The following is a 10,257-nucleotide window of genomic DNA, read 5'->3' as shown; positions in this document are numbered from 1 at the left end:
TTTGAGAAGAGATATAGTATTTGTTGAGAGGGATGAATGTGACGGTTTAACATATTTATCGGGAAGGAAATTCATCGGCATATTACCTTGCAAAAATAGGTGCGGAAGGTACGACAGCTCATTGGTTGGTTTTAAAAACTGATAAATTGGGACTTCCTCAACTTCGCACATAGGTTGGTTTGTGTATAGGTTTTGTATGATGTTTGTTCTATGGCTGGCTGGTTCTATCTTAGTAGTTTTTTGGTTTTTGTGATTTGGTTTTGAGCTAGTCATATATTGTAAGCCCCAAGTATAATAATGTAACCCCTCATGGGGGTTACATTTTGGGGCAACCTAATACCACCTTGTTAATCTTAGTATTTGACTACTAATTATTTTATGAAAATATTAATTTTCTTATATATTATTAGTTTTGGATATTAATCATAAAATATTTTATCATGAATCTAGTTGTAATTGTGTATTATTTATATAGCTATTCATGTATTCTATCTGAAATTATATTCATTAGGTCAAAATAAATATATCGTTAGGCTCAACCCCCATTTATATAAATTGGGTTAAATGCGTCATGTTCAAGTTGACACAATAAAATTTTATTATTAAATGAGTATTGCTATGGGATTATTTGAAACTTACCGCTTAAATAGTCTTCTTAATATAGCACTACCACATAATGCCATGTAGTTTATTAAAAAAAACATAAAAAAATATATACAAAAGAAAAAGGCATCTGAAAATACAAAAAGATCAAGAAGACTGAAACTCTAGGTTCCCTCTACTCTTTTTATGTTTGCATTTTTAATTTTTTTTAATAAATTACGTGATATCATATGGTGGTGTCACGTCAAGAGGGACATCTAAGCAGAAAGTTTCAGATGACTAAATAATATTAATCTTATTAAATAAGTTATAAGAGTCGGATGACGTCACCCATTATTTATATAGATCACGTTCGGATTTTAATGTTTGACTGATTTAATTAAACAGGTTATGTTTGTATTAACTCATGTAATCTAATATTTATAACTTGACATGCTACAAATACAACCTCTCTAACACGAATTTCCACTTATAGCATAGGAGCATTGGGCTGAAAAAGTGAAAGGTGAGGGGGCATATGTCCCGCTCGACCCCTCCTTCCACCTTTGTGTGCTTGTCACTTATTTTTCCTTTTTTTTTTTTTTTTTTGTTTATTTTAACAATATCATTTTAATTAGAGGTAAATTTAAATTAAGAAAACTTTATTTACAATCCAAGGTAATTTGATTTGAAATAAAGATCTTACAAACTAAATCTTAGAAGTAATATAGAATAAAACTTAAAACTAATGTTACCAAGCTGAGGACTAAACTAACAATTTTTACTCTTTATAGCCATATTGCAACGAGGGAGAATCAGAAGGTAAAATGTGATTTTTCCATTTTATTATTATTGTTTTCCGGGTCGATATGTAAAACTCGCGATAGTCCAGACCCGTTCTATTTGGACAACTACTAGGAACGCTTCCGTTAATTACAGTGGTCGATACCCATCAATCATCATGTAAACCATCCTAAAAGCCTTCAATACTTTAGCAGCGATAATCGATTATTGGGTTTGCTAAATTATTGATGGGAATCGGTCTTCTTGATTTGTGTTGGTTTTTGTTGTGATTGAAAGCTTGAACAATCCAACGTTTACAGAAATTGATTCCTAAAATCTTAAAAGAGACAAGGTAAGGGTCTTCAGGTTCTTCTCCTTTATCTGAGACTCCCTGTTTGAGTGGTGATGGCGGTGGAGGAGGAGGAACTGCTGCTTTATCATCTTCGATATTGGCCACCAAAACTCCCAGGTATTCTTTCTTTCTTCAATGTACTTTGTCAATTTGTTATCTCTAATTATTTATTTCTCTTTTCACTAGGAATCTTGGTTATAGTAGAAATTACTTGTATATACTTCTTATTCATTTGCTAAGCTTGATCGCTTTGTCGATATGTTGGGAAACTATTGATTTTCTTGGGTAATATATGCAAGTAATATGTTGGAAAACTATAGTTTGGAGGAACTGTTAATGCTCAAACATAACAAGCATTAATAGTATTTGTTAACAGTTAATAATTTATGAGAAGGTTGAAGGTTGTTAATATATCGTTAAATAAGCAGTTATCCTAGTAAATTTTATGCAAAGTGATGTAATAACCATTAAGGTATCTTTCATTTTACAATTGTTTTGTTTTATAGTAATCCATGAAGGACTACTGTGAGGTTGTTTTGATGTCTGTTATAGCCATTTAATGCAACTTATTTAGCCAGAAACAAATATGGGATGGATACGGCCATCAAGTTTTAGCTATTATGTCTTCCCAACTATGGACATTGGAAGAGTTTAGGTCAGTTGAACCAATTGTCTAAACTATGTACTAGAAATTTGTGTGGTGGCTTTGTTCTTTTCGTTTGGACCTAAAATGTAACTGTCAAATGTTTCTTTTCCTATTTTTCTGTTTTCTCTTCAAAAATGGCATTTATTGTATGTCTGGTTGTAGAGTCGCATCACTATGGACGTGCCATAGCGTTGTGCTATTTCCTTTACTGTTGGGATTGTATTCATTTTCACACTGAAGCGACATATTCAACATTGGGCTTCCAAAATCTTCAAGAGATTGAAAGATAATTGATTCCTTTTCATCTTAAGCCAACTTCGGTGTTATTATTTACATCTAAACTATTCTACTGATTTTAGCTGTTTACCTCAGAAGGATAAGAATTTTCAGCTCCTAGACAAGCCATCAGTCTCTCTTCAAAAATACATTAGCGATAGTATAGATTTTGGATTTTTTTTTTTTTTTCTTTCTTGGATGGTGGGACAAAGAGAAGGGGGAGAGCAATTTGCCATTGATGCTGCTAGAAATCTACTATTTTCCTTTTCCTCTTGTTTATGGAGTCCTCTGTTGTGTTTGACAGAACTGGTAATTTGGTAATACATAGAGAGATTTCATTTACATCTTGTAAGCTACTGTAACATATACCCTATATCTTTTCCTATATCATCATTTTAATAATTGGAAAACAATAATCTGGTATGGTGGTAGTGATTCCCTAAATCTCAAAAGAAGAATGCTATGCATCAGCCACTATTAACTCCCACATCCCACACCTAGTTTTTTTTTTTTTTTTTAAATTTTTTTTAATAGGGTGTGGGGTGTGGGGTAGTGAATAGTAGTTGATGAAAAGAATTTTTCATCTCAAAAATACTCCTTGTGAAACTCAAAACGTGTCGAGGTCTTGTGACTCAGCTCACGAGATAGTTTCTTCAGCTCCTTGGCCAAAACTGGCATCCCACAGTAGAAAACCCCTGCAAATTAAAAATTCTCTCCTTTAAACCACCTTAAGATCCTGAAGAGCATTCATGTGTATGTACCCTAGAGTCTAAACCATTCTGGTCTATGCGAGTCATTTGATCAAATTCGAGGGTTGCCTATTTGGGCAACATTGGCCAACTTAATTGATAGTTTTGTTTTTTATAGGTAACATTAATTGATGCTAGATGAATAACATAATCTAAGAAGACATACGACTTTATAGAGGACATAAATTTAGTCACTTTTCAAATTATTTAACATAACCCTTTTATTGCCCAATTTAAATCCTTGATTTACGTAAGACCCCTAAATGGTGATGTATGGTGCAAAACATGTTGAATAATATTACAAACACAATCATAACTATTTTACAACCCATTTTATAAAAATGTCCTCTATTTTCTTTCATTGGCACCAGGTGTCCAAGAACAAAGTCCTAACTAATCCCGGGAGTGCGTAGGCCCTCGGCAAAGAGTTTCCCTCTAGTGCATCTCGGGTAATTCAAGGGAAAATTCCTCCAGTCTAATGGCCCCTAGAAATTATTTGCACCCAAGATGACTCGAACCTTAGACCTAGAGGGAGCATATCCCCAAGACCAAGGCTCTTACCACTTGAGGCAACCCCTAGGGGTTTGTCCTCCATTTTAAAACAAACTTGTAAAAAGGGTTATGTCTATATCATTTTCCAAACATATCAGGCAATCCTAACCCAAAAGTCAACTTAGTGGTTTTCTTAATGGCCCATTGGGATGGATGGATTTCGGGAGGAGAATTCAGATGTAGGTCTTTAAAATCCAAATCCCTTATTTGGATCATAAATTAAAATTTGGATTTGGATTTGCATTGAAGCCAAATGGCTGTCAGCTAAGTTATTTTGTTAACCTGTGGCCCTGGTTCCACGCTCAAGTGTAAACTTCTTGGTTCTCACGAACAATACCATATCAGTATGTAATTAACAATTCTTCGTTTTGGTAGAGTATCTTTACCTACTGTTGCATATGGATGCTTTGAAGCTATTTTAGTGAACACTTCTTTCCAATTAGGCCTAGCAAAGTGTGTCCTTACCTGCAACAAATCAATATGAACTTTTAGACGTGTGATTTATAGTAGCTTCAGTTTTGGCAGTCCATCATCTGTTGGTTTGCAAGTGACAGGATGGTAAAGTTGTTAGCTTAATGGAAAAACTATGTTCAATGCAAGGGTAATAAAAATCTTACTCGGGTTCCAGATAGGATGTCGACCCCATGTTTGGCATGGTTGAGAGCCTGAACCATTGTGATCAGTGTTGACCTCGCGTCGTACTCTTCATAAACACTGGTAAGATAGTTGTGCAGCTCAATTTGGCCCTGTCTCGGTAAATATAAGAAGGGAGACAACAATTACATCCCTCCTCATTTGAAATAATTCCAAACACAAATAATTCTGATGCTAAGTGATTATAACTTCAATGATAAATATTACTGGAAGTTGTAGGAAGTGATTTTATTTCTAATTATTTATATGTATGTAATATTCATTACTTTGTAATCTATTTCGGCTACTTCGTCCATTACTCCTTTAAACCATTCAAAGGACCCTGGCTCCCTAGTAACCCAGTAGAAATGAGCATTTTTACATCTCTGCCACTTCCTCTTTCCACCCGGTGTCAAATTTGAAGAAGTAAAGCTATTCAGGCTTTCATCCGATCTGCTGGTTTCCGTGTTTGAATCCTAGGCCAACAGTACGTGAAAAGTCAAATTCTTGAAGAAAAAACAAAACAAAGAAAAGAGAATTGATGTGCTTGAAGTAGAATTCTACCAGTTGTTCTTCTAATCTTGTATTGTGTAGAAGGTCTCTAAGGATGCTTATGAAAGGAGTAGCTCCAATCCCAAGTCCAACTAGGAGCAAGACGTCATAATTTTTGTAGTCCTGTGCTGGAGCCCCATATGGGCCATCAACAAGCAATCTGGGTTGGCTGCATCAATATACCAAGTAGAGTTGACATTTTTCTAAGTATTCTGTATTCCAATCTAGGGAAGTATAGTTTGAATACAGTACCCTCTTTGATCCATTTGCCCAAGCAGACTAAATCTGGTTCGACTACCGATAGATGTTAAATAATCGCTCTCTGTGAAAATTCGCTTCAATTCTTGCGTCCAGTCTCCAACTGTCCGAATGTGAACACTTAGGTGGTCATCTCCTGGTGCTGAAGTGATGGAAAATGGATGCCTGGAATGACAAAGGATTATTCGATGCTTAAAAGTGCAATAATGTTTTGCAGGAATGCAAGGTCTGAGGAGGAAGCTTAAATATGAGTCAGAGCCAATCCTTACCATTCAAATGGGGAGATTAATGGGCATTGTAGAAATAAGTACTGCCCACTTTTATACTTAAATCCCTGAGGCTTCGACATGATTAAACTAAAAACATTTCCTGGCAGTACCGAAACCTGCAATGATCACGAAAGTCTCAAAACTTCCGGTTTTCTGCAAAAGTTGTTGGCAGACTTTCTCTGTATCATATTCTGCAGAAGCCTAACATCCGTTGTTTGTGAGGAAGAAAAGAAAATTCTTTCCCCTCAGCCCATGTAATAAGGTGGGAGTTTTAAAGTAACTGATCAATTACCTTCAATACTTTAACTGAATAATGCTCTGATCTACAAGTTCGCACAGTCCTCTCTGCTACGTAGAGCAGCAATGGAACAGAGATGTACATCCATGTCTGAAATGTTAGCAAAACACTCAGTTCCAACACTACTGGTTAGAAATCTTCTTCCTTCTTGTACATTAAAAGATCCTCATTCCAAGGTTCTTACCGTTTTTTGGTTCCACTGGTGTGCCAAGAACAAGCAGGTACCATGAACAAGTAGCAAAACATAAACAAGGCCGAGAAGGTGATGAGAGTACCAAAATGCATTGAAACCTGTCAATCTGTTGAACGGCGCAGGCAGCCTCACCACATTTCTTCGAAAGTGACTTGTTGCTAGAATGAAGGAGATGGCCATTAAAACCACCATAGATATCCCAGTCACACCTTCAACACCACTCAATAGGTCTTTGTACGTTGGCTTTTTGTTTCTGAAATCTGTAGATATCAAGGCAAAATCTTCTGGAGATGAGTTTACAAGGCGAGGAAAGTCACATGCCAGATGGTTTCCTGCATGAAGGAACACTCCAATGGCTATAGCACATGCAATCATCTGTCAAGTTAAAATGAAGAGGGAAGTCAAAAATTATGTGCAACTGTTATATGATAAGTGTTTGCCCTCTAGTTAAGAGGAATACTACTCTTTATCTCGGATTTTATTATCTTTAGTCACACCAACTGATGTGACACATTTTAAGTGGCTTCATACATTAACCACTCAAATGAAAACTCATTTCATTAATTTTGTGTAACTTGGGGTGACAAAATTCGAGATCTTTTGGTTTGGCTAGCTGCTAAGGTTGCAGGCTACTGCTGCAAGTCGAATTGCCCTAAATACAGAAACAGATTGGATCAAATTTCATTAACTTACAATCTCTTGTTATCATTAAAATGTGATACATTAACTTTGTATACTGATGCTATAATATTTAATCAAATTCCATTTAAAAACTTTAACCCATTTTTATCCATTTTTCAGCACGCTACTCAGTGGTGACTCCAATTACATACCTTGTGGAAATTGATGTTGTCGTCAAAGGGGACAAAGGACCTGGCTCTTGTGGACCGAAGCCATGTCAGGGTATTTCGACAAACAGGTAAGAGGATGAGAGCCATGTTGAGTTTCAGAGTCTCTGCAGCTCCTTTGGCTGTCGCCAAGCAATATCCCATGGCCTGAAATGCAGCCCTACTCCTGTATTGGTTGAATTTCCAGGCAAAGAGACCTGCCATGGTTAGCAACCACAGCAACAAAATCCAACCCCTCTGCCAATTCTCTATTATGAGACATCGGAGTGTCTCAGTTGCTCTTCGCATCGCATTCTTTGGCCTCAAGGAACCGATGTTCTGACTCCAGCCTACACTTGCTGTGCTGAGTGGTCTGCTGTAATTCATGTAAGTGTCTCTTTGAAGAAGCAGTGTTTCCAACTGCCATAACTGAGAAAAAAGATCAAACAGCAAAAAGAGTCAAACAAGCATGTTTTAATGCTTTAGGAGAAGGAGCTGGCCTCTTTTGTTAGAACAAGCATGCTTTAATTTACCTCAATGTATCCGAGGTTTTCTGGATCAAGCTCTTCCATAATCAATGAAGCGTATTCTTCTGCCTGCTCTTTCAACTTGGATAGTTTGTTTGCAGAAGCACTTAGCATTATAAGCTGTAATTACATGACAGAAACACATTAATTGAAGCTTAGTAAGTACTATACATCATGCTACGACACTGTCGATTATAAATTTTAATTGCAAATTATGCATTATCTATGGTTTTTATCATAGACGTATTGTCAAAGAATTGTATCTGCGATGCCACCATACCATTGACGCATAGTGTATGTAATTTTATTTATTTTTCTCCCTTTTAATTAAAAGAAATACTCACCTCCTGTACTTCCTCCCTTGTAATTCTTCCATCCTCGTTGCTATCTGCCCTGCAAAAACGCATTAAAATGAATCGTTGTACACATAAAACTAGAGACGCAACTTAAGGAAACACATGAAATGGATCTAACACATTTGTAAAACAATTTGTATCATTACTTTTTAATTTTATTGAACACTTCAATTCTTTTTAAAAAAATTAATATCGAGTTCTGTTACATACAATCACTTTTACATATTTCTTGTGTACTCTATTTATCTGATTGGCTAAATAGTTATTTTATATTAAAAAAAATGATGCAGCCAATTATATTTGTAGAGTGCATAAGAAATACGTAAAAGTGACTGTACATAAAATTTTTGCTTCCTTAAATGCTAATTAATCAGAAATTTCATTCAAAATTCTTTTAATTGCAGGCTTTTCATTATGACTAAATGAGTAAAAAATAAAAACTAACTTTCAGTCATTTAACGTGGCATGAAAAATACAATACGGTAGTCAAAATTATTTGGATTAATTGGCAACACCTTAATTTCTTATCAGAGAATCAAGAATCTAATTCACCCTCTCGTGTATAAAAAAAAAAAAAATAATACAAGACGATGATTTAAAAATAATTAATTATATTTAAAATATCAATAGCGCTTCTGAGAGAGAGAGGAAAAAAAACCATCCCCGTAGTTGATAAATTTTCAAAGAAAAATCTAATTGTAAGCGATTCTGCGTACTAATACGCGCACTCATTCAATATGATTGGTCAGAAAGTAGATTTTATTGAAAATAGTGCTAATTTAAATTTAGAATATGAAAATAACAATATTAATATGTAAATTGGTATGCAAACTTACTTGTACATAATAAAACTCAATTTCCAACGTGCCATAATTAGAGGTCAGTAAAAGCAGGGTTCCCGTGTTTGAACCCAACCCAATATAATAAAAAAACAAGAAAAAAAAAATGTGAATATGAAAGGAAAATGCTAAACCAGCGTAATACTAATACGGCCCCCCCCGAATGCAGGGGAAGTGGTGGAACTGTGCAAGGAAACCCCTGTACTGGACTTTGTGGATTCCATCGATCTGCGGCCAAGTTTGTGTATGCATGAAAGAGAAAATTAAGGTGAGAGATGAGAGAGGCGAAGAAGGCATTGATCTACATGTCAAAGAATATCTGGAGCCGAGCGTCGAAGCTCTGGTCTGAAATCTGCAACCAGAAGTCGTAAAGCTCTTCTTTTGTAATCTTGGCTATCTTCTGTCTCCGCCTCCGCGCCAATGCATCGAATATCCCCACCGCAAACTCCTTCGACTCCCTGCCCATCCCTACCACACCACCATTTTATTATTTAGTTCAGCTTTCATTTCATTTTTGTTTATATCTGTACGTTGTTAGAATATGATCAACTTCTTACAAGCAATATATATACATAAGCACATGATGTATATAGAAATATAATTCAAGTTCTTTTCGTGTACGTACGAGTTACGCTAGCTATATACCTATGCATTCTCCGAATTCTTCTCTACCAAGCAAGCCTTCCTTGGCTAGTGACTCAAACCTCGCCTCCACTTCCCTCCATAACTCTTCTTCGCAAGCTCCGCTAATGGTACTGTTGCTAATAAATCTTAGTCCTTTGAGAGCCTGCTGTGCGCTCGATCTCGTCCGTTGAAGTCTCGCTTTCATCCTGCGAGCGTCGCGAGCGGTTATTTTGTTATGCTCCTCCGTTTCCGACGTCGTCGACGCCCGCGAAAAGGACGGGGATCTCAGCCACGGGAATTTCCGGCGGATTCTGGACGTCGCCGAGTGGCTCCTCCCAAAAACTCCTTCTGACGTCCCTGCCGCAGGCTCTGCTGTGGCCGTCGTCGGCGTAACGCTGCAGACGACAATGGAGTCGTCCTCGAGCTCTAGTGTGACTTCAACCGTGTCTCGGTCATTGTTTCGTCTCAGGTCGTTGAGAAATATCGGTAGCATTGCTCCACCAACGACTCCGCCTCCGGAGCGGTCTTCAAGGTCGACGTCCAGTAGCTCGAATGCCCGGCTGCAACTGGACCGTTTTGAGCTGCTTCTTCCGAAAGACGACGACGACGACAACTTCATCCTTAATTTTCTCTCTGACGTCTACAGAGAGAGGGGGGTGGAAACTAGCAAGCTAACTAGGCCTGGTTGACACGTTTGTAAGCAGCAATGGTATTAAGTGAAAAATTTGAAATAGAAAAACAAGACAGACACCTCTCAACCAATCTTCACCACGATTTCAGCGCCTTACTGCCTCGGTCTTGCTTTCAAGAGTAGTTGAGATTTTTGCTCCTATTGCATTTTTACCCTAGCAACTTCCTGGATATCTCATATATTTGATGTTATATAACATTATGCGTACAAGTTTAAACTTGTACTTACATATATATAGTAAAATAATTTA

At 36.8% G+C, this 10,257-nt stretch overlaps 1 protein-coding gene and 1 long non-coding RNA gene across 3 annotated transcripts; one reads left to right on the top strand and one right to left on the bottom strand.

The window, feature by feature from the left end:
• The first annotated feature begins 1,468 nt into the window (after window positions 1-1,468).
• Window positions 1,469-7,733, top strand: LOC121250385. The gene is made up of 2 exons (XR_005937773.1): window positions 1,469-1,834; window positions 6,945-7,733. It is a non-coding gene; the product is annotated as an uncharacterized LOC121250385 (long non-coding RNA).
• On the bottom strand, window positions 3,171-10,022 carry LOC121250384 (respiratory burst oxidase homolog protein E). Of its 2 annotated transcripts, none has more exons than XM_041149510.1 (14): window positions 9,338-10,022; window positions 8,998-9,160; window positions 7,842-7,890; window positions 7,504-7,617; window positions 6,977-7,399; window positions 6,135-6,518; window positions 5,945-6,040; window positions 5,653-5,768; window positions 5,378-5,548; window positions 5,138-5,294; window positions 4,861-5,049; window positions 4,558-4,686; window positions 4,331-4,405; window positions 3,171-3,334 (listed from the first exon to the last, which is right to left on the bottom strand). In XM_041149510.1, exons 1-14 carry the CDS (start codon window positions 9,933-9,935, stop codon window positions 3,293-3,295), a joined length of 2,706 nt encoding a protein of 901 aa, XP_041005444.1. In that variant the 5' UTR covers window positions 9,936-10,022; the 3' UTR covers window positions 3,171-3,292. The 2 variants fall into 2 exon arrangements, with proteins under 2 accessions (XP_041005444.1, XP_041005443.1); XM_041149509.1 differs by having other exon boundaries at window positions 4,327-4,405; window positions 9,338-10,021.
• Window positions 10,023-10,257: the final 235 nt, after the last annotated feature.

Source organism: Juglans microcarpa x Juglans regia, chromosome 2D, assembly GCF_004785595.1.
Source record: "Juglans microcarpa x Juglans regia isolate MS1-56 chromosome 2D, Jm3101_v1.0, whole genome shotgun sequence".
Lineage (NCBI taxonomy): Eukaryota > Viridiplantae > Streptophyta > Magnoliopsida > Fagales > Juglandaceae > Juglans > Juglans microcarpa x Juglans regia.
This window is presented reverse-complemented; position numbering and strand designations above follow the sequence as displayed.

Coding starts and splice junctions, on each gene's coding strand:
- LOC121250384 (XM_041149509.1), bottom strand. CDS start 9,935: ATGAAGTTGTCGTCGTCGTCGTCTTTCGGAAGAAGCAGCTCAAAACGG. Junction 7,618..7,841: donor CAAGGGAGGAAGTACAGGAG/GTGAGTATTTCT, acceptor ATGTAATTACAG/CTTATAATGCTAAGTGCTTC. Junction 5,769..5,944: donor ATTCAGTTAAAGTATTGAAG/GTAATTGATCAG, acceptor TGATCATTGCAG/GTTTCGGTACTGCCAGGAAA.